Below are 25,764 nucleotides of genomic sequence, written 5' to 3'. Positions count from 1 at the left end.
TCTGTGCAATTTCATTACGTGGTTATTGTTTTTTTATTTGGAAACAATTATTTTTATTTATTATACACCAATTCGTTATAAAGATTAATCAAAATAGAGATTTATCATTAAGCTTCGCCTTAACTTTAATTTGCGTAAAATATTAATAATTTTATTGTCTGACTTTGATCTTTGATTTGTGTCTATGTTATATTTAATTTTGTGGGTGACCACAATATTATATCCACACTCTACCATATTTGTAATAAATCATAAGAAAACAACTAATGTTTCAATAATATTCCAATTGATGTAAAGTCGAGTACAGAATAATATGAGAATATGAATTATTGTCAAACGAGCAGTGCATAAAGTTAGTTGGTTTATCAAGCAACATTATTATAACTAATGACTTTTCTTTGTACACGATAATGTAAAAGTGAAATCAAACAAGTGACACAACTGGGGTTAAGTGTAAATAGTTTCTTTCAAAATATGGGTGTAATTTACATAATATTCAAGCAAATATACCGAACGTGAACTAGATTTGTGGTTCATACTATGCATTCAAGTCTTTTCATAAAATAAACTACGAGTACATAGTTCCTAACTAGTTGCTGTTATCATTAAAAACTTCAGGGAAAGCTTGGGCTAATTTGGAACCATCTTTGAAAGCGAAAATAATAGTGTAAATAATGATCATTTTTCTGAATGAAATAAAATTGTTATCAGTTTGAAGGAAACCTTCACAAGGGTGTAATCGAGATTGTGAGGATTGTAAGCGTCGACCTAGAAAATTGGAACAGAAAGTTGCTTTTTGCTTTAAACGACGGCAGCGGCGCCCTTCCCTCGGGTCAATTAATCGATGATCTTCCAAAATTATAGGATGACAATAAATCATAATATTTAATTTTCTTGGTATATATATTCAAATTTAGAAAATGATTATAAGAGTTAAACAAACGAGAGAATGCGACTGTTGCGCACAAACGCATTTTGGCAGGAGGCGGGGTCAATCGAAAAAAAAAGCATTCAAGTATCCAAAAGCAAACGAATACGCATTCTTTCGTTTGTTGAGCTCTCGCAATAAAATATCCTCTCTGCCCACTTCAAATCAAACATTTCAATTTGTGAAAATATTTATTGTATAACAACATTAGGTTTAATTGGCAGTGATTAGATGTATGAATTCAGATGAGACTAAGATAATTGACGCTAGGCCTCGAACCCTCGGCGGCGGGTTGGTGTGTAGTTAGGTCGGATTGGTCTGGGTGATGGTGCACAGACAGCAGCTGGGGAACCAGAACACGTCGTTGTACAGCCGTTGGCCGCCCTGGTCCAGAGCGACCAACCGCTTCTGCACGTAGCGCTGCTCGCAGCGGGATGTGTAGCCTAGCGGGAGGGAGCACAGACCGTTGCACTCCTGAGATCTACAAGAAGAAAGCTTGGGAATAAGCACAGACAAATGTAATAATCCTAGAGTTCCAACTGCTCCATGCTGTTCGGAGCCAGTGGGACTATGAAATCCATGGCCACGAAACACGGTAACTGTTATTTCAAGCAATGTTTCAATTCTGGATGGAGGTCTTTTACCAGGGCAAAACCAATAAGGATTTCCTCATATACTTGGTTTTATCCGGTTTTCAAGTATTCTTTCAGCATGTTTGTAAGTTTTTTGTTTGGAAATATATTGTGAAACTTGGAAACACCATAACGATAACCCCACGAAACCATTACTATTTTTTCTTCAACCATCATTAGAAAATTGTGTAATTGAAGTTATTGTAAATAGTAGTCGATTTTTTTGTAGTGTCTTATTTACATTTGTAAGTAGGAATCTAATTTACAGTTTTTGTAAACTTAGCCCATATTAGAAGTTATTAGGAGAATAGATAAATTATTTATGCAACTCCTGGAATTTTCTGAACTTGGCTAGTCGGCTCGGGTTTATCCAGAAGCGAATTGACCGTTATAGATTTATCTCATTCGCAATTATGATTGCTAATAATGCATTACGATTGCAGTGACATTTACATAGACGTTACATGATGATTGGTTGTTAACTTCAAAGTAGCACATTAAATATAAATAGGCAAAGACGATAAATTAAGCCATTGTGATATCTATAAATTTAAATGCCACCGTTCTACTACCTTGTATATTGAAAGAAAGGTCGTTGATTGTAAACAACAAAGAATATAATATCATGTTTAAATAAATATCGTTTTTCAAATTTGCAAATCACCGCCTTGAAACAGATCATGCTTATCACACAAATCTTGCTTCTTTCTTGTTCATGCATCGTTCCACATAGCCATGCTCCCCGGGGCGACCAGACACCTCCTTTCCTGTACTGTTTTATCTTAAAGGTCACATATCAAATCATTAAATAATCTTTTCACAATTAGATAAATGGACCTATTGTTGAATAAATCAAGTAACTATTAAAAAAAATACTGTAGCGCGCGGTATTTCGTCCGATGCACGGATCTGAATACTTTCTCCCTCACACGCATAGCGCCGTCTCGCTCGGCAACTTTCAGCTCATCACCCGTACAGGAAGACACCCCATTAGCCGAGCCACCCCCACCCCTCCGTCATCGGCCGGCACTACCCTGCCCCAAATGGTATATAACACCCTGCAGGCCTATATGGAGTCAGAGTAACCGAGAGACACCCCGGCCAAGTGTGCCCTCTGTGAGGGTGAACACACGGCAAGTTATAAGGGCTGCCCCGCCAGGCCACAACCAAACCGCATAAATAGGAACAGATACGAATATAATCCCTGGCAGAACAGCCACCATAGACATCGCCAAAATGACGAATCTTCCCACCCCACGCCTCAACCATAGCCTCAAAGTCAGCCACCTAGGCCTGAACCCACGAATAATCAACAGCTCCTCCATCGTGCTCCTCCTGCGCCCAACTCCTGGCCTGCGCCACACTTTTATAAAAACCGTTCTTCACAGCAAGAACAACGGTCTCACAATACCCCGGCTCTCAGCCAACAATTTCGGCTTGAACGCCATCCCGAGTCCCCACAAATTCCTCAGGGTACCTCCATGCCTCCTCCCCCTCCACCTAAACCCTCAGGTTCTGAACTTCAAACCCTGATAGAAAGAGCCACTGAACTCAAATTTCTGATTCAAAATGCGGCCAAAGAGCTGACTTCCATCCGGACCTTCATTAATAATCACAATGGATAGACAACGCGTCAAAAATTCTAACCTACAGACGGCTTATTGGAACGCCAATGGCACAGTTCTAGCGTACCGCGAAGAGATAATTGAATTTCTCCACGAATATAATCTAGATGTATTCCTTATAAATGAAACGTGGTTAAAACCATCACGTAATCTAAGAATACCTAATTATACCATCTACCGTGACGATAGAACCACCAATAAAGGAGGTGGTACAGCCATTTTTAGTCAAGAGCAACATTGACCATTTTCTAGCCCAAGGCTGCCCAACCTTTTTAGCAGTTGGGCGAAATTGACGATTTTGAATCACTGGCGGGCCACTGAATACCTGACGGTTCCTATTTCCATGGGGGGGGGTTCTGAGTATGGCATAAGCATGGTTCTGAGTAGCCTAAATAGCGATAAATCGCCGTCGTTGGCAACACTGGTGACCGCGCGCAAGCTGCATTGTTTGTTTTACCGCGGGCCCGCGACACTTTTTCAAATTGGCGGATTGGCGGGTTTTTTGAAAATGTTTCACGCGGGCCACTTATAATTCGTTCGCGGGCCACATTGTGGCCCGCGGGCCTGGGGTTGGGCAGCCTTGGTATAGCCCATTCATATTCTAGTCTTAATATTGAATCCACCGCTGTTAAAATCAATACTTCTTCCGGCCAAATTAAATTTATTTCAGTGTACAGTCCCCCCAAACGTCAATTAATTCCTTCTGAACTAGACTCCCTTCTTTCTGAAAATGTCCCCACTATAATAGCTGGCGACTTGAATGCCAAACACGGATCATGGCACAGCCGTTACGATAATAAAAAGGGTAGAGATCTCGCCAATTACGCTCTCTCAAACCCGATAGTCATTGATGCTCCAGACATCCCTACTTTACATCACCACGCCGGTAGGCTGGATGTCATCGACATTGTGATTCTTAAAGATACCAGCCATTTGCACTCCTTACAAGTACTAAACGATCTAGTATCGGATCATAACCCTATTCTCTTATTATCAGGAGGGTCAAATACTCTGGTCCCTCATAAGCCAACTAGGACCAAAATCAAATGGCATAAACTTAGTGAGCTATTAAATACCAATACAACAGTGCCAACCTCTATTCCTGATGAAGCTAGTCTAAATACAGCCACTTCAAACTTTAATTTAAAAAAAAAAAATTCCATGCAAAGTTTCTTTAGATAATCCCTTATAATTACGTTAGAGTCAGTAAACTCATGTTTAGGAACACTGAACATAAATAATATCCAAATCCAAATCCAATGGAGTCAGAGTATCCAGTCTCCTGGTTAAACTAAGCAACAGAATCCTAGTGGGCATTGCCCAGTTAAACCCTCCCCAGTACCAAGTCGAGAGAACCCTCCGGGTCCTCAGTAAGTAACAGTTCCCTCGAGACATTACTTGTCGGGAAAACCTCAACCCAACTAAGAGACCACGGGTCCTCTGTTGAGGTTATTTCGCTAAGTGTTTTGTGAGAACGTTAGTGATCATTGTTTAAACTCTAAATGACTTTGTGCTACAACTTTCCTGCACTCTGTTTTTTACTATAAGCTGTGAAACCTGTATGTAAGAGAAATAAACTGACCAACGCTGAAAGACTATTTTCTTACAAACACCCTGACACAATACCTTTTTATGTCAGTTCATCCAAAATGTGATATTTGGACTAGTCGTAATAAAGAAAACTTTATGTTTTTTTCTATCAAAGACACTCTAAAAAACTAAACAGTGAACTCTTGAACGTTAAATGATAAATCTTAGAGGAGCTTTAAATGTCACAAAGAACATCTTTAACACAAAAAAATGAATCAGTCACACTACTTAATATTGTTCAGAACTCCGTTTCTCATTGAATAAATTTCTCCCGAATATTTCATTTCCATTTGAAACGGGTTTTGTTATCATGAATAGCGTTGATATCACACCATACTGATTTCAAAATTGTCTGGGTGCGATGATTTACTACGAAAAAAATATTAAATATATTTTTTGTTGAATAACTTAACGAGTAAAACCTCAAATTGTAATATTTAATTATTGAAGATTTTTAAGCGATTTTTAAACGAAAATTTTAAACAAAATAATTAAATATTACAATTATATTACTTATTAAGTTATATAAAATAAATATATACAGGGTGTATCGGCACGTACCCGACAAACTTTAACCAGCTATTCCTTAGCACATTTGGAGTAAAAAATGTTATGGGCACTTTGCTGTCCGGTAACATTTTTTTTTAATAAAAAATTTATCATTCATATTTTCACCACATGTCACCACTGTTTTATCCTTTGTCACAGTTTGAAAACCCATCTGGCAATATTTTATTCGAGTTTCGTTGAATAATATACGTACGTATAGGTAACGCAACGAAAGAAGGAAGCAATAAAATGCTTAGAATTGATGTATTGGTCTATCTGTGTGAACGTCAAGCGCCGCCCACTAACGCGATAAGGCTCTCTGTCTTGCTTACGCTCACTTATTGTAACTAGTTAGAAGAGAGGCAAGTTTTAACAATACCGTTACGGGGTATACTTACGGGGTGTCCTATTCATTCAGTTCGTAATTTGATTTAAACATACGTGCACCTACATATCGCAAGTGAAATAATTACCAATATTTGAATTTGAAATATTAAATAGTTTTCATCATTTTTAATTCGAATTAGTAGATTTACAGAGTGTTTTTAAAGTGTGCAAGTGAATATTTATTACGACATCATGGAGTCCTGTTACAAAACGGGACGTGGCAAATCACTGAATGGACAAAGTCGTGAAATTTTATTCCGCGTGTTTAATTATTTTATGCATAATTGTATTTTATCTTATAAAAAGTATTTTATCATGTTAATATGTACTGCCTTTATTATTTATGTAAAAGCCCTCTGGGCGCAAAACAAAATAAATAAAGAAACAACTAACAAATTAATGTTCTCCAAAACGAGCTTGAAAAAAAAATCATTTGTCATATACTTGGTTTATAAATGTGTAAAATCTACTACTTAAGAAATTCTAAAAATTATAGTACTTTATTTAAAATTAAATATCTAGTCATATAAACATTGGGAACTCATATGTCATAAATATATTGGTTTATAAATGTGTACATTCTAATTATACAATTATAAATGTTCTCTAAAAAATGGTATGGAAAGAATCTCCTACTTATGATCTCACTGAAGAAACCACTCATTCACTCTGAATGCAATTATTGATGTTTTCCGAAATGACACTGTAAAAAAATCACATCTTTGCGATTCTTTCAAAGACATAAAGAAACCATCCCTTCGTTAAAATAGATAAATAAATATTCTAGGAAACGATAAAATTTTGGAAATGTGGGTTAATTATACTTCTAGGAAATATATCAAATTAACATTAAACATGCTTTGTAAAATAAATATTTCTGGTCAGAATAATAATTATTCCCCGAAAAACAATTAGGTATAAATTCCAATTGCCGTAATTTCCGTGAATTAGGGTCATTATCGATGGAAGTTTGTTATGTACAGCATTCTTACATAAATGACTAAGAATTGTTAGCAATACCATTGTCTTTTTTAAGAATACCTACCCATTTGAATTTAATCCTGAAAATTATCACATTAATTTCGAAAAAAAAAAGATAAACTTCAATATTTCAATAACGATGTCGTAAAACAAAATAAGTTTTATGTGACCGACTTCAACACGCTTTGGCTTAGAGTTCTCAATTGTGAAATAATCATCAATTGTTTTTTTTTCAATCTTAAATCGAAACACGCTGTATGTAAGTTTTGCATCTGTGTGAGTACTGTGATGAAGCCAACTTAACTTGCAAGACCTATACCTACATTGGCGCGCTTTTACAATCACAACGAAATGGCACGTCACCATTCGTCTCATTTTTAACTATTATTATTTAGTGTGTACGAAAGAGCGAGGACACTTTTTGACACACTTGCTAAAACAGCTGTTAAACACGAGAAACAATGCAAATGACAGTGATTGGCACCATTCGTCTCATTTTTAACTATTATTATTTAGTGTGTATGACATCTATAGACTTGCAGAAAAGTCAATAGATGTCGATCATTAAAATTAAAATAGGCGATCATGCATAAAGATAGCAGCTAATCAGTTATTATCACAAGAGTCAATTACAACAGTCATAATATTTTTGCTCTGCGTTAAAATAATTACTAAGTGACAAAACACAAAAACCGGAAAGTTAACGATAGTGATTGCAGTTTTTGACACCAAGGACTAAAATCTATAAACTTCATATTAGTGATTTACCGTACCTACGGAGTGTAATCAGCAAAAACAAAAAATATAATTTAATATTACTAAGGTGTAACGCAGGTAGTAATTAAATTTTCTTATAAAATGCATTGCAATATTTGCCCGGATCCAGTTATAACAGAAGAGTCAATTTTTGTGTGCTCTGCGTGCAAAGGATCATTTCATTTCGCCTGTGGAGGAATAACAGAGTACAGTTACCGTAGGCTCACTCAGGAACGACGTGCGCTACTGAAATGCAAACAGTGCAAACATTCGAAGACAGCAGTCGCGGCCACTTCTAGCACAGCGGAGACAATTAGCGGTAACGAACCATTGGAGCCAGGTAGAAAAATGAACAATAAAGGACCGACGATCACCGCTCAGGCCCAAACAAACTTAGAAGATCTGCAAGGATTAGTCATGGATATGACATCCAATCTCGAAAGGAAACAAAATGACATCATGGAACAAAACATTAAAATTTTAGAAAGCATTCAATTCATGAGCTCGCAATACGAGGACTTCCTAGCCAGGATCCGTGAAATTGAATCAAGGAACGAGGTACTTACAAAAAAGAACATCGATTTGGAAGCCAGGGTTAATGTACTGGAGGACCGTCTTGAATTCCAAGAGAGAGCTCTAATGGCCAACAACTTAGAAATCAGAGGAATCCCGGAAAATAAAGGAGAAATATTACAAGACGTCATCTTTAACATATGCCAAAAAACTAAGTCCAACATCCAAACCAAAGACATAGACGCTATTCATCGAGGAGCAAAAAAAATAAATAACAAATATCCGAGAGAAATAATAATCAAACTCAAATCGAATATGGCCAAGGAACAACTGTTAGCGGATGTGAAAACATTTAACAAAAACAACCCGAATTTGGAAGACAAATTAAACACCTCTAACATTGGTATTGCTGGACCGACTTCTAGAATCTACGTTTCCGAACAGCTGACATTTCGGGGCAAGCAACTATTTTGGAAGGCTAGACAAGAAGCGAAAGGGAAGGGGTACCGGTTCACGTGGACACGTGCGGGCCAGATTTATGTTAGACGCGATACAGGTTCTAATGCAATATGCATATCTGATGAAAGCAAGCTTGCAGCGATGTAATACAACGGAAAGAATCAAAATTTCGAGGTATGTACCGTCTCGCTCGTTGGCAGGTATATGCAACAAAGCGTTAACTCGGCGATACAGCGAAGCTATCAGTCCCCAATGTACTATCTACCAAGATGTAAAACGATTAGCGTTAATTAATTACTTCACTAAAAAATTGTACGAACACACCCCATCCCGCCCATTTAAACTTATTATTTTGTTACCATCAACATATAATAAATTGCTATCACGACGTTTCAGCGACTTTAAACATTCTGCATTATTATATCAAATGACTGTCAACTTATTTCCATACTCATCTATCTATGCAACTACATTGGGAATAGTCTTTAATTTTAATAACATATTATTTGAACGCTGTCTGATATTCTTCAGTCAACTAACTTTTAATTATGTTTGATTTACCTTGTGATACTAGTAACCATTCAGGTATATTCTGTACCTCGAATATTATTGATAGCTTGAATAAGTTAAAAAACTATGATTGGGGCTCCTACAGTCTAAAGATTATACATCAGAATATTAGGAGCATATCTAAACTTGACGATTTCCTAATTTTCTTAGATCAATTCAATAACGCATTCGATGTAATAATCTTATCGGAATGCTGGATAAATAAAGAATACACCTCAAAATTAATTAATAATTACTCAGAATATCACACTAGCATAAATTTAAATAAATCAAGTGGAATTGTAATTTACATCAAAGATGGTCTACAAACTCAAGTCGAAGAAATATCACTACCACAAGCAAACTGTATGAAAATCGTATTGAACAATAACTTATGTATTTTCGCAATCTACAGATCACCCTCTTTCCAAAATATTGACACTTTTTTGAATTCCCTACAATCAATCATCAACAACTCAAAACAATTAGAACGGCAAATAATTTTAGGCGATTTAAATATTAACACGATTCCTGAGTACCATCGTCAATCCGATGATTATCTGTGTCTGTTAACGGAAAATGGATTCATGCAAACAATTAACAGCCCTACTCGAGAACAGGGTTCAAGTAAATCTTGTCTTGACCACATTAACGTTAAAAAAATTAAACATTGCGACTCATTTGTTATTCACACCACAATTTCTGACCACTACACTACAGCTCTCTGCCTTAAAAATAAGCCTCCCACCGCAGCCAAAATTAAATACATACCTCGAATAAACTACCTTAACCTACTTGAGGACTTAAATTCAGAAAAATGGGAAAACGTTCTAAACCAAAGAGATACTGACTCAGCAATGACGGAATTCATCACCAAGTTACATGATTATATATCCAAACACACAAGTAAGAAACTCATATCCAATAAACAATTAAAACTTACACCATGGATCACCCCAGGCCTTGTCAAATCAATTCATAGAAGGAACCAACTACACAAAAAGGCGAAAAGTAGCCCAGAGAATAATATATTACAAACTCGCTATAAAAAGTATAGGAACTTGTGTAAAAAATTAATCATTTCAACTAAAGAAAACTATTTTAAAAACATTATTTACGAAAATAACTTTACACCAAAAAGGCTATGGGAAGCATTTCGCAATATTACTAAAACCAAAATCAATAAATCATCTGAAATTAAATCACTGCACATTGATAACACTATCACGTCAGACCTAAAAAAGATAGTACATTTTGCAAATAACTATTTTACGTCAGTGGGAACCACTCTGGCACAAAAAATTCTCGATAAAATCAACACAACTGAAACTGATCTCGCTAAGGAAACAGGCCGTAATCCCGAGCATAAAATAGGTAACATTCGAACTACGACACACGAAGTGATGAAAACTATTGACGAACTTAAGTCATCCAATGCGTGTGGCCCAGATAAGATCTCTACAAACCTGTTAAAAATTATAAAACCAGCCATAGTATCACCCATAACGTTCATTTGTAATCTAAGTTTTAACTCTGGAAAATTCCCCAACCATTTAAAACAATCAATCATTATTCTACACCACAAAAATGGGGATAAATTACAGATCAACAACTACCGACCTATTTCTTTGATCAACTCTGTGTCTAAAATTATAGAGAAAATTGTTAAGAATCGGCTCACCCTATACCTAGAAAACAAAAACATTCTTTCCAATAATCAATACGGTTTCCGTCCTGGTTTAGGCACTGAAAATGCTATTGCTAAATTGACAAACATTATTTCTAATAACATAGATAGAGGTACAAAATGCATTGCGCTCTTCCTGGATTTAGCTAAAGCATTCGACACTATCTCTCATAAAATTCTGTTAAAAAAACTACAGCGCATTGGTATACAAGGACAGCTCTTCAATCTGTTGTGTAGCTATTTAGATAACAGGAGCCAAAGAGTGCTTATCAACGACACTATAAGCGATTCAGCTAATATTAAATTCGGTGTACCCCAAGGAAGTACTTTAGGACCACTTTTATTTAATATATATATTAATGATCTATGTAACAGTTCCTTTGCTGACCACATCATCACCTTTGCTGACGACACAGTTTTATTATTTGAAGGCAAAAGCTGGAATGCTGTTCACAGTAAAGCAGAAGTAGGTTTAAATAAGGTAAAACAATGGTTAGACAACAATCTCCTCACTCTTAACTTAGATAAAACCAAATTCCTCCGTTTCAGTGCAACACAAGCAGGAAAACCAAAAGAAATACACAACATCTTTGTACACCATTGTAATGACCAAACCACTTGTAATTGCTTAAACTTAGAATGTGTCGATAGCATAAAATATCTTGGAATCATGATAGATAAATCTCTGAGATGGGACGAACATATAGTCTCAACTTCCATAAAGATCAGAAAACTTACTCATCTATTCATGTCTGTTAGAAATATTCTTCGCGTAAAAGATCTGAAACAAATGTACCATGCATTGTGTAACTCTTTGCTAGAATATGCATCCTTGGGATGGGGCGGCTGTTCCAAAACAATAATGGACCCTCTCGCAAAAGCACAAAAATCACTTCTAAGGGTCATCCTTAAGAAACCCTTCAGGTATCCCAGTGATTTATTATTTGGAGAGATGCGAGTTCTTGATGTACGGCAACTATACATAAGAAAAATTATTTTACACACACAAAAACACCGACACCAATATTCATCCATTGATCATCTCCACAACACCCGCCATGCAAGGAGGAATCCAGTGGTTCCACCTACTATAAACACATCACATGCCCAAAGACAATACTCCTACTTAGGGCCTAAATTGTTCAACATCATACCCGATACATGGAAACTGAAAAGTGCAAGCACTTTACGGAAATGGGTTAGCAATTGGCTTCTAGACATGGGGAGAGTCAAGAGCGAACATATGCTAACGCAATCTCACATACCTAATATGTACTAAAAAGTCTAAGTTATGCAAAAAAAAAAAAAAAAAAATACATGTATGTAAGTATATATATGTATGTATATGTGTGTGTGTGTGTATATGTATGTGTGTGTGTGTTACATGTGCACACACATATATGTGTGTGTGTATGTACACACACACATGTGTGTGTGTGTATATGTATATATATGTATATATATGTATATATATATATATATATATATATTTTGCTCTGTTTTTTATTATCCTTGTGATATAACGAGTGTTCTTTGATTCTTGTAAAATAACGACTAGCCATTTCAAATATAAATTTTGAAATTCCCTTGAAATGCTCTATACAAATACATTGGATATTCATATGTCATAAATTTATTCTGGTTTATAAATGGGTTTTTTTCTATAACTTACTTATGGTACTTACTAAAAATTAAATAGTCATAAATACAATGTGAACTAATATGTCATATATTGATTTAAAAATGTGGAAACTCTATTATGCAATTGTTAATAATAATTGTGTAATTTCTAAAATGCAATTGTTATGTTCTACAAAAAGACCTGAAAAGAATTTCAAAATTGTGATCGTCTTCTGAATGCAATTATCGATGTAATTAAATGTAGTAATTCTTTGAAAAAAAAAAAAAAAGGACTTAACTCCTTATCTAAAATATTAAAATCCACAGTTCCGAACCCCTGCAACTACAGGAAGGTAGCGAGAGGTACCTAATGTACATAGGTACTCGACTCGTACCACAGCGCTTCGGCAGTTTGGCACTGTATGAGTGGTTTGGTATATTTATGGGCACTGTGATTAAACGTACTCGTGTTATTGAGGTTATTATTGCAATTTTGGAAACATATGATCACCTTACTTATTTTTTCTTTGTTGTATATATTTTTAAATTATGTATGTATTCTTTCTCATCTTAAATATTTGATAGAACATATCTCACTGTACCTTTTTACTATTTCCTTGTTAAAAATATTATGAACTGAATATACAATTTGGCTGTCCTGAAACGGGTATCATTCCCAGTTGGACAGACAAAGGATCATTTTGAAATGTATTGTAATATATATGTACATCTATGAATAAATAAATAAATAAATAAAATAAATAATAAAAATTTGGTGTGAGAAAAATGAAGATAATATTGGTAGTTCTTATTCGAAGTATGATTGAGTTAAATAAGATCGAAGAAAATAGGGTCTCATCAGCGCATTTGGTAGAGCAGTGGCTCGGCAAAGCGAAGTTCCTGGGTACAAATCCCAGATGCGACCGTATCTTTTTCTGTTTTAAATTTTCGTTTACAAATGGTTAATATTGCTTTGTTTTCCGTGCTTTTGGACTTTTCCTTGTGTGAAAATTGACAGGAATCTCGATTTGCAACCCCGAAAAAAGATTATTTATTTATATTTAATTAATTTGTTCTTTTCTATCTTAAACTTTCTGAATAAAAAAACACTATAACAGACGAGGTATATATTATAATCAATATTTAAATGATACAATACAGTTTTAGGAAGCGATGAGTTACACATTTGGGTTAGAGACATTACAAAAGTATGATTTGTAATCTAAACCAATACACAATGCTGTTTCCTTATACACTTGAGAGGCGAACCGCCGCTTGCGATTGGTTCGTTCCTTTCCCTTACTCGGCTCGCAAGTGTATACGCAGCATCAGAGTATCGTAGTTCTCAAATGATTTTAAAAAACTAAACCCACTTTTCAAAAGCTTTATTTTTTTTAAATAAAATATCTTGAAAACTGTGATAAGTGTGTTTATAGTAAAACATCCGTTTATATACTACGAGAAAAAATAAATTCGGGAACACATTGTTACAGAAATTGTATGACATGAAAAGTGTACTTACACGCATGATTCAGTTTTGACGAGCTGCGAGTACATGGAGTCCATGTTCTCCCCCATGTTGACCACGTACATCCAGTTCCCCTGTTTGTTGATGGCGGCGCGCGGGGTGATGTACTGGGACCTGGTGGGGCACAGCTGTTCCGCCCCCGCTGCCGCCCCCGCCCCCGCCTGCCGCCGCTCCCTGCTCTTCCGCGTATCACTCGACTCCACGCCAAATGGATTCGCGATGGCCTTCGATTTGTTTGTCTTCTTTGTGTTCAAATTCTCCGTCAATGATGATATGTCTCTTTTTGAAAAGGTTTTTGATTTTAGGTCATTGCTGTCGACTGGCGGCGGGCTTCTATCGGATCTGCTTATTTCTGGAGAGTTTCTACAAAAATACAACATCCGTACAAATCTCTGAACGCAATCAACTCCTACGCTCTTTACGAAAGCTTCAAATATAACAATGCATTCAGAACGAGGTGAACAGGATGCAATTAGAATAAAATAAATTATTTAGATCTTAATCAATATTCATGAATTCAACTGTCAATATTTTACTGTGTAAACATGAACAATGCGGACAAATAACGAACAGAAGTATTATTTAACCCTGTGAAACAATAAGCGTACAAAAACTAAGGCGTGGTGTAGCAAAGAATGTCACATTTATCTTGGGACATAAATTTATAGTAAATGGTTCAACATTAATGAAGTTAATCAAGGTTTTGAATGATAGCATTAATCTTTGTAAGTTGACAGATTTGATTGCGGTAACAGATTATTCGCAATGCATAATTACATGAAATTTAGTATCTTTGTTCTGAAACATTATTTACCAACAAAAGCACTACAGTAATTCTCTTATGTAATTTTGCTGGCACCTATATAAATAATTATCAATTAAACATTTAATTTATACAAGTAATAGTTTCTTAAATGCGCAACATATTTCACTCTCATACAGAAATACTATAGGGAGTGATTATTTCACTATCATACTGCGACACTATGGGGAGTGATTATTTCACTATCATACTTTGAAACAATAAGGAGTGATTATTTCACTATCATACTGCGACACTATAGGGAGTGATTATTTCACTATTATACTGCGACACTATATGGAGTGATTATTTCACTATCATACTGTGACACTATAGGGAGTGATTATTTCACTATCATACTGTGACACTATAGGGAGTGATTATTTCAATATCATACTGCGTTACTATAGGGATTATTCTTTAAAAAATAATGTGTTACAATGTTATGTAAGGTTAGTTATTAGGGAAATAAAGCGGAAACTAGGCCCACAAAGAATTACTCTTTTTTCAAAAGAAAATGGAAAAAAAAATATTTCTTGGGTTTAAGGACAGCTGCACGACCTTTTTCGCACAAAACTTAATTTTGTACAACTGTGTTAAATATTATCAAACCAAACTAAATAATAATTGTGTGTTTATAAAATATTAGCTTTTACTCGCGTCTTCCCTCGCATGATATTGGGGAGAAATTACTGCACAAAGAATTTTCCCACGGGAACGAAATGTTTTTTCCGGGATTCTTTGGGTCAATTTTTTAATTTATACGTATACGACAAATTTGTGTTCCAACGTAAATCCGCCCATGTAATTTATATACAAGTCAATAAAGGTGCTTCTTTTTATTTTATTTTTCTTCGTATTTACATAGTAGAGCAATAAATTGATTTTTTGTCATAATTGTCAATGGTTCCGTTCACATGACGCCAACAGAACGCGCTGAGACGCGAGAACTTGCAAGTATATTAATAAATATTTGAACGTTGATGTCAAGCCTGAACACTTGCCCTTTTCGCTTTCAAGTTGTGCAGGCTTCATGTAAACTGAATAAATAATTGCAAGAGTTGCCTCTAAAATCAAAAAAGAATTCAATTCTAATGGCCTATACATATATTTTTTTTAAATCAGTTTGGTTAATGTTTTAGCCTCAAATCCAAAAGTGAGTTTAAGAGTGAGCGTGAATTACAGAAAAATGAGTATTACTAATTTATTAAGATCTTTAAATTATTGGTAATCCAGTTAAAAAGGGGATTGCAGGCTGCTTCCTGATAAACTTTTAGTATATTTCTCATATATCGGAACACCTGCTCGTGCACGCAGGTGCAGATGCAGGTTTGCCTTGATAATATATAATGACGAAATATTAGGATTTTTAAGAACACGTGTTTTATTTCGTATTTTACTAAAAGTTTAATGGGAAACCTAATAATTTATTCTTTAAGCGCCTGCAATCCCATTTTTAACAGGATTACCAATACTATAATGGATAGGGAGCACCCGGAGAGCAGGCGCGCAGGAGGGTATGAAGTTAGGATTATATTGTTAGTGCAGGAAGTTCGCTCGCTTACCTTTGCCACCAGTCGTTGGAAGTGCGGTACGTCAGAGGCGGAGGTGTTGGCGGAGAACGGCGCTGGGGCCCGCCCTTGCGGCCCGGGCTGCCAGCACCGGGGCCTGAGGCAGGGCCGGTGGCGGAGGCCGCTGAATACGGAGCTGGCGGGGCGCGGCCCTGGCTGTAATACGGCCTCCCTCCATTATTATCGTAGTACTCCACGTGAGGACCGACATTATTACGGTGGAAATCGGAAAACGACGGAGGTTTTGGAACTTCGAAATACGAGTTGCCCCGCCAGAAGTCCTCGTATTGGTTCAGGTTGAGCTCGGGCTGGAAGCGGGCGGGGGCTGGTGCGGGGGCCCACCCGGCGGGGGCGCTCAGGGAGGAGTTGGCCTTGGGGGGGAGGTAGGACTCACCTACTGAATAGGGTCGGAACGGCCGCTGTTGGTCACTCGGAGTGTAGTACCCCACATAACCTATGGCATGGATTATGTATCGCATTAGTTCATAACAAGATTAAATCGGCCAATCTTCACCTCCCAATATTATAACCCATTCAATATTTACAATACCACTCTACCACCAGCTCAGCCGTGCGCCCTAAGTGACGAGTGCTCAGTTTAACGCCCTTTCACCAATACATTGTCTTCGCAGGGGAACCCCAGCAAACAGCCCAATTTACCATCAGCCATATCACTTACAGTTATTTAGTAGTTTTAGTTGATTCAATTATATTTTTTACTTCTGCAGTCATATTTCATAGGTCGGTTGTTGCCGTATACCGTACACCTACTGTTAGAAAACAACCGTGCTAATAGGTACCAGTAATATACAATAACAACGTACTAGAATGAACAAAAACGTGTTAGCGCATCATCGGTATGCCAAATTTTATTAAGGAATTTGACAGCTTTTCAAAAGACTTTTATTGGCGAACACGACACCGATTTAGAGTTCCCAAATAGGCTTTGAAACACACCAATGGACACAATAAAATGGACAATCTCTATAAAACTATCGTTCCTAAAATAACTTTTATTTATTGGGATAGTACCTCGATTTTTTCTAAGGCTTACGGCCGATAGCTCCGTGTTAATCTTTACACCAGAGTTCTCATTATATTGTGACAAACATGTGTGTCCCATAACCCTTTCTACACGTACCTACACGTGAAAGCACTTTTACACACAGACACACCCACACGTACAATGTGCCAATTAATGATTTCCATTGAAATTTATTCATGTCTAGATATAACTTCTACTTCGCTTCATTCGTAGAAGACATTCGACGTAGGAACAAGAAATAATAATTGCTATTTGTCTTCGTCGCAATGAAATTATTTAATTTCTTTAAGAAGATTATAATATTGTTGTTGGGTTGTATTTTTTATGAAATTATATACATGTAAACTATTTGTAAGCGAAAAGCATAAAAAGCAACCCACAAAAAAAAAAGTAAAAGAAAAATTATGGTAACATAATATAGAGTACTATTATATAGTGTAATATATAGTACTAATATATAGTGCTATTATGTAAACAAAAATCTCTTCACTTTATATGTTTTTTATGAATTTTTTTCTTCTATTTACATATGTATGTTGAGTTTTTATTTTTATTTTTTTCTCTTTACACACGAGTGTTAGATTCTTGTAAAGGTAAAGATGTTAATATTTATTTTTCGGAATAAATTTATTGAGTATAACCTCAAATTGTAATATTTAATTATTGAAGACAATATTAGCGATTTCTAAACGAAAATCTGAAACAGAAAAATCAGAAAAGGATACGGTCACATCTAGGACTCGAACCCAGGACCCTTGTCTTTCCGGGACACCGCTCTACCAACTGAGCTAATGGGACCCTATTCCCCTCGGTCACTTTAACTGTATCATACTTCGAATAAGAACTACCAACATTGTCTTCATTTTTTTAGTGTCCCGGAAAGTCAAAGGTCCTGGGTTCGAGTCCTAGATGTGACCGTATCCTTTTCTGATTTTTCTGTTTCAGATTTTCGTCTAGAAATCGCTAATATTGTCTTCAATAATGTTAATATTTATTTGAAATATGTTCTTACTATGCAAATTTAAATAATTATACTGTATTTTATAAAATAAATAAAAAAAATTGAAGTTATTTTTTTTGTTTTGATTTAGGATTGAACCTTCCTACCCATGAACTGGAATGGACAACTCTACTAACCGAGCCAAATTCAGATTTGATAAGACCGACGTTTGCCATCGAATGCCATCGAAATGCGTATATATTTGTGAGTGTGCGTGATTGCCACTAAAAGTTCATTGAATGTATAGTCATCGACAATGAGTGTATCTGCCGAGTCGAGCTCGATCAAGTAAGGAAGTGAGTTTATTTCCACGTCCAAGATTTGCATTCATTCAAAAACAACAAAAAGTAAATTGTTGAAAGAATGCGTTCGCGCATCTTTGCTTAAGGATTTAATATTGGCCCGTTAACGCGTTTAGCATGATAATAGATATTAAATCGTAAAACAATTCACTGCTCATTTATTCACTGAGCCAGCTGTGTTATGGATGCAATGTCCGTCTTTGTTGTATAGCCCATTAATATTAAGCTCATTTCAAAAACACAATTACGTATTGAAAGCAGTGTCGAGTATTCGTTACCTTGTACTCTCACATTGTATTCAATTCACATAATGCAATGTAGAACGAGTGCGTACCTCCATTCTAAGTTACTTATAAGTTATTAACGTGACGGGTCGCTTTGATTAGCACTCTTTGTAAAGCTGCAGATTACTGTTATTATGTTCAAGTCAAAGTGCGTTATACTGTTTACTTATTTGAATTAGCATTAGTAGAATGTTACAGGTCTTGGGCCTCATAACTGTAGCAATACTGATAATTGCGACATATTTATTATTAAAATCGCTAGTGCAATGAGTTATATCATAATTATAAGCAGTGGTACTCGTAGCTTGGTATACGATAAGGAAGTGAAATCCTTAAAAAATAAACTAAACATATTCTGGTTGCTGTAGAACTGGCGTAGCATGCACAGAGGAAAATGATCTTGTTAAAAATGTGGTAGCATCCCGATTTCGTGATAAAATATTAGTCATTCTGAATATATAAATATCATGATGGAATGCTACAATATCAGTATTTCAATATTTGTATGAACCGCCGTCTTCATAAAACATTCGCTTTTAACTGATACTTTGCTAGGGAACTTTGTCAATTCATTCGTTAAAGGCCTGCAGTCCCGTTTTTAACAGAAAAACGAATAATTAGACCACATTTTTAATAAATGAACAGTATTTTATATCAGTAACTTTTCTCCGTGTGGAGGCGACTAAGCAGAATGAAAGCGTATCATTGGATTTTTCCTCGCATGCCGCTCGAGTAAGCACTCATAGCTATCTTCATATCACCCACGTTTCATGTCATTTCTTTGCCAGTGGCTCAGACCCTTTAGTGATTTTTTTCAGGGTTGTCATTGAGTATTTGGTTGGATGTCTCCTGACTCCACAGCGTGGTTCCAGTTACCCCAGTCATCTTTAGACGTTTTTCAAACGGTGTTTCTTCATTGTTTTGACATTTATGGTTTTCAGTATTATGGTTTTCCATTTCCAAGAGCTGCACGTGTCTCATGAGTCGGTAGCAGGGCCGGTCCTATGCAGCCACAATTGAAGCAGTCGGCACCGCGCGCCGACTTGTCAAGGCGCCCGCGCCAAGGAGCCAAGAAGCCAAGGCGCTGATAATAATCTAACAACTCGCACAGCGCCCTTGAGGTTTTTACTTGCGCCTCTTCTGTGTTCTGTAAATAGTCCTACTAGATTATTCGATGAGCTCCTATCAATATTAAGTTACTCTCTACCTCGTCTAATCGAATGAACGAATGAAAGTTTGAGCACATAACAATTTATGAGCTCCCAATTAGACCATAGGCCCACTGTGCTATCTCAAATGTTTCACATAATTCCTTTAAATGAAGCCCTGTTCCTGGCATTCCCAAATACTACCGTAATGGTATATTGATATTTTTTTCATAACATGGCTCCCAGGTAACTGAACTTTCTTCCCATCAAGACGAAACATTGGACCATGGATTAATAGTTGTTTTTTCATCCTCTTCACATTTTTCCTGCAGATTGTAGTGCTTTCATCTTCCAGCATTTGCTTGTGTCTCCTGACGTAACTACCTGCTTATAGTCTATCTAGTTCCATCACTGAATTCCTACCTACATAGAGTAGCTCCCTGTCTCGTTCAGAGATACAATTTGTAAGCTCCCCGTAGATTAGTCCAGTTCCTTTTACGTAGTTCACAATGGTGATTGTACTAAAATATTACTCTCTTGCAAAATATTAAACTTCTTCCCAGCAAGGCAGTCCATTGAGTAGAATATGGGTACCGCCGCCCCGGCACCAACACCAACATGCCATAGGTCACCCTAAGTGGTTCGCTACGTTTGGGTGGGATTTGTCTAGGTTTCAGCGAAAAATGCGTCTCCCCATCAACTGGGTGGCAGGCCGGATCTGGAGAGGCCAATTGAGGTCTTTAATTGCACCGCATTGGGAGGAATGGATTCACACGTCCATCAGTCCTGAACACAATAACCCCCAGATTCCTTCCCAATCTTCAAACATTTCTTCTCCTACCTTTGCTTAAAAAGACCCTCCTCGTAGATCCTATCCCGTATATGTCTTGCATGCTTGTGGTTCAGCGCATCTTTACACAAAGCATGCATATAACGGTGACCTAATATCTATTTAGGGGCAATGTAGTCTTTAGTTGAATAATACAGGATTTTCCAATAAGAGGTGTTATTTTGAAATTTAATCGTAAAAGATCAATGGTTTCGTTGCTTGTGTGGCACGTAACGCCGTGTTGTTAAAAGTAAACGTTGTTCAGATCAATACCATCCAATTTCGGCCATAAAAAATCATTAATCATCTCTCGATAGCGCAATCCATTCACCGTAACTGTTGTTCCAGCCTCATTTTCGAAAAAGTAAGATCCAATGACTCCGCCGGACCATAAACCGCACTAAAGAGTCACACTTAAAGGATAAAAAGGCTTTTCAATAATAACTCTTGGGTTTTTTGAGCCCTAGATGCGACAATTTTGCTTGTTGACGAAGCCACCGAGGTGGAAATGGGCCTCATCACTCAAGATGATTTGCATTTGATTCACTCAAGTGAATTTTAATAATTTCAATGCATTGTTGAGGCGTGTATCGTTCCATTTTTATTAATGGCGTAGTTTCTACTTGTCAAATGTCAAAAAATGACAGCTTCAAAAGTAACATCTACCGAAATAGCGGGCTATTCAAAATAACACCTCTTATTGGAAAACCCTGTATTATCCTTCTCCGAAAAATCATTTACATAATTACGAAAAGCGAGAATGACATAACGAACAAGCATTTAGTATTTTGGTATTTTGAAAACGTACAAACTATTAGTTTCCAGTTGAAAAACATTTCAGTAATAGTTCTTGGAAAGGTTATTAAGCATTCTATTCACGAGAAGAATTTAGTTTATCCGGGGTTCTAAATCTTCAGGTACTTTGTACCCAAAAAGCATCACAAACAAAGAAAATGGGTTGGTTAATAGGCTCTGCAAATTTTGCGTTCTTAATTAGTATTTTTGTGTCGATGTCAAATATGGAAAGTAACTGGGTCTGCTGACGTAAACATCTCAAAATAGTTGAATTCGAAATACCTCCAATTTTATATAAACGGGGTTTTAAGGGACATACTTAAAGTCCAGTCGCTAAACAAGTGACGGAATATTATAAGTGTCCTGTGATCCTGACCCACGGCGTAGTCTTGACTTGATTCGACTTATCACTTTATTTGCTTATATTATATCTGCCATATGTTTTTGCTTTTATGTACCTTTGTCTACTCCTGTATTTTTCATTTTACTGTATTCGTGTTATTATTTTATAATTTGGACGATGTCCGTTAATAAATAAATTAAAAAAATACAGTGTGTGGCAAGCCTAAGCACGACGGAAGTGAAACTTTTATTATTCTTCTCTCTCTCTTTTCATTTCATTCTCTCTTTTTTTCTGTCTATTGACATATTTATAAGTAGCATATGATAAAAAAAATTAAAATGTATAAAAATATGGGATTCGAACCCGGGTCCTGCATAACAAGTGTCGAACGCTCTGCCTCTAGACCGCGAGGAGAGATATTTCGCGCGACGCGGCGTTATCGGCCTTGATTAGTAATTTTAATGATTCAAAATACTGGCTCGATTTGTAAGCTATATTTCGACCAAAATATCGTATAGGTACTTACCGTAAATTAAAGTAAAGATAAATTAACAAATTTATGTAATTTTTTACTACATTATTACAAATCGTTGATAACAAAAATAATTAATCAAAATACCGAGCGACTCTACCTGCTCGATTTGTAAGCTGTATTTCGACCAAAATATCATATAGGTATCGTAAATTAAAGTAAAGGTAAATTAACAAATTTATGTAATTTTTTAGTACATTATTACAAATCGTTGATAGATAAAAATAATTAATCAAAATACCGAGCGACTCTACCGGCTCGATTTGTAAGCTTTATTTCGACAAAAATATCATATAGGTACCGTAAAGTAAATTAAATTTAAATTAACAAATTTATCTAATTTTTTACTACATTATTACAAATCGTTGATAAAAAATTAAAGTTATAAAAATATGGGATTCGAACCCGGGTCCTGCATAACGAGTGTCGAACGCTCTGCCTCTAGACCGCGGTTATTACGTATTCGACCAAAATATCATATAGTCAAAATATCTAAAAGTCGCAGCACGAGAGCATTTTATCACTTTAAAAAAAAATATTATTAAAAAAATCACAAAAAGAAAAAAAAATAGTTAAAGCGGGGATCGAACCTCGGTTCTTCACGACGACAATCGGGCGCTCTGCCTCTAGACCGCGAAGCTGAGTTTGGAGAGTGACCTAAAGTAGGTATATAATATTGGCTAGGCTCTTATAGCGAAATGATCACGGTTTTTCATGACGGTCATGAGTTGGTTTTACTCCGGTCCTCGAAATTGCATAACGCGCGTAAAGAAGTTTCAATTCAATAAATGTTGTGTAAGGTCAGGAAATTTTTTTAAACAACTGTAGGTACACATGTATACAAATAAACTGTCCAGTCAGGGTCGCGATATTATGGACAAGTGCAAACAATAGTTAATTAGTTCATCAAATCTTTTGTCCACCCTAGTAGATAAGTTTTAAAATCTGTATATCCGCTCAATTCGTGCAAAATATACAATGCTTTGACATATTGTTACACCGTTTTTATAACTAACCTTCTTAGAGCTTTGTAAAGTTCGATATTTTAATATTATGTAAACAATATCTGTCTTCTATTGATAGAATAAAAATGCTCTCCTGGACAGCAAATACGTAATTATGTATTACTTATTGTTCTACGAATAAATTTAAACGCGTACAGACCGGGAACAGTTGTACCAATTTGTTCCGTCTCTTCATCTTAGGTTTATGAAAAAAAAGTTCACACTCAACGGCAGATAATTTCGTTGTTTATCAATTTTTTATATTTATTATTTGTCTAAATCATATAGAAATTCAACTACAAGCGCGGGAACAGATCGGGAGAAAAGCTACAACTGACCCCGACCTCGGGGTTAGTTGTACCAGTAGCGGAATTTAGATTAAAACACAGAATTTAGGCATAAATTTGTCCAATTTTAAAAATTCTGTCTAGAAAAACAGTAATTATTAGTTTACAAATTTACTACTTAAAATTTTGATTATATTTAACATAATAAGTATACAATTTAGCTGACCTCTAGAAAATTATAATTTGTCAGTTGAAGTTTTGTCACGAACCTTAGGTATTTTAATGTAATAAAATGACATAAAAAATATTCGTTAATACCGTAGCTTGATTTAATCTCAAGAAAAAGAGTTTTTTTTTAAATGAGTACATTATGTTGACTATTGTCCCTCTGGTACAACTATCCTCAAAACAATACATATATTTTATGGAATAAAAATAGGAACTTAGTTATAGAAAAGAGGCAGATAAAAAAGTACAACAAACAAATGACTTCACTGGATAAAATTTTTACAAATTCAGTAATTTAGTAACGTTTTTAATTAACTAATATGATTTTTTGTAACTAAGATTTACCCCACAACATATACCTACAAGTTCTACTTGTTTTGAAAATATAACATAATTAACAAACAAAAATAGTATTCATTTGTTTGGCTGCATCTGACAAAGTAAAAATACATGCTTTATTAAAAGCTCGATAACGCTTCTAAAGTCGTCCTTGAATAAACTTATTATTCCAAAGAAATGTGTGGAAGAAATTGGTACAAACACTCAGTAATTGTAATATGATGCTATGAATGAATCGAAAAAAGTAACTTTTGGCGCTCAAAAATTTCTACTTCCAAGTGTCAGGGCCAACGCCTTATATAATACCTATTATGGTTCCATGCTAACTCAGCACAGTGACTATTCAACACACTTTTAAAAAGTCATATAAAGTCATTAAAAACGGTGAAAATAATTTTTTTTAACCTAACCTAACCTACTTAACCCAGTTAATAAAGTTTTTGTTTCATAACTTTCCATGACTTTATATAACTTTTTGAAGATGTGACGAATTATCATTTTGATGATTTATCCGGTCACCACCTATTATAGTTAGCGAGTTATTCGCCTTGGTACTACTGACCCGTGTGACATTTGTCCCCGATCTCCCCTACTTCATATAATCATCATAATGAACGTTGGTAATTATACCGATAAATGTTGCTTGTGCAACGATGGAGGACTTAGGTAGTGGACGATTGAACCCACGACACCAGGGTGGGAACCTGACGCATTTCTACACTCAGCTACTAAACGCTATTCGTGTCAAGAGAACTACATGTATAATGTAATTATTATTATCTTTTGTCCAAGTCCGACCCTGTTCGAAGCAAACAAATTCGGACATTTGCGGCATTGCTTCACTTTGTTATGTTTCAGACAAGACATGAATGCAATGACATTTTGGGAACCGCTTACATGATCTCAAACATCAGTTTGTTGCAAAATTAATACTTCAAAGTACAGCCGTGATGGCCGGGAGGTAATGGCCTCTGCTCAATTACTATTCCGGACAAACAAACTAATTCTGTAACGATAATATTAAATAAAAACTCTGCACTCGAAATTGTGTGTTCGCAGAAGTCACTTTTCACACTATATTAAAAATGAAATACACAAATTCAAGAACAGTTTCTTTAAGAACGACGTAATCTTTCAAAATATTCACAATAAAGAGGCATCTAATCACAATATACGGGTCAATTTATAAATGATGAAACGTTATCAATGTATTGTTTGGTACAATGTATTAATGATGAAACGTTATCAATATATACTGTTTGGTACAATTTATTAATGATGCCACGTTATCAATATATTGTTTGGTACAATTACAATGTATTAATGATGAAACGTTATCAATATGATGTTTGGTAGAATGTATTAATGATGAAACGTTATCAATATATACTGTTTGGTACAATTTATTAATGGTAAAACGTTATCAATATACTGTTTGGTACAATTTATAA

General features: G+C 35.7%; 1 protein-coding gene across 2 annotated transcripts in view; it reads right to left on the bottom strand.

Annotated features, from left to right (window-relative positions):
• Positions 1–1,115: 1,115 nt before the first annotated feature.
• Positions 1,116–25,764, bottom strand: part of spz5 (spatzle 5 Toll-1 receptor) — a 65,547-nt gene continuing 40,898 nt past the window's right edge. For both annotated transcript variants that reach the window (XM_089638668.1, XM_089638676.1), the window contains exons 4-6: positions 16,172–16,631; positions 13,799–14,167; positions 1,116–1,409 (exon numbers count right to left, since the gene is read on the bottom strand). In XM_089638668.1, the coding sequence (XP_089494794.1) occupies positions 1,232–1,409; positions 13,799–14,167; positions 16,172–16,631 (1,007 nt within the window). In that variant the 3' untranslated portion in view covers positions 1,116–1,231. The remainder of the gene's footprint in view (positions 1,410–13,798; positions 14,168–16,171; positions 16,632–25,764) is intronic.

Source organism: Hesperophylax consimilis, chromosome 1, assembly GCF_061612785.1.
Source record: "Hesperophylax consimilis isolate HC1 chromosome 1, BYU_Hcon_1.0, whole genome shotgun sequence".
NCBI lineage: Eukaryota > Metazoa > Arthropoda > Insecta > Trichoptera > Limnephilidae > Hesperophylax > Hesperophylax consimilis.
This window is presented reverse-complemented; position numbering and strand designations above follow the sequence as displayed.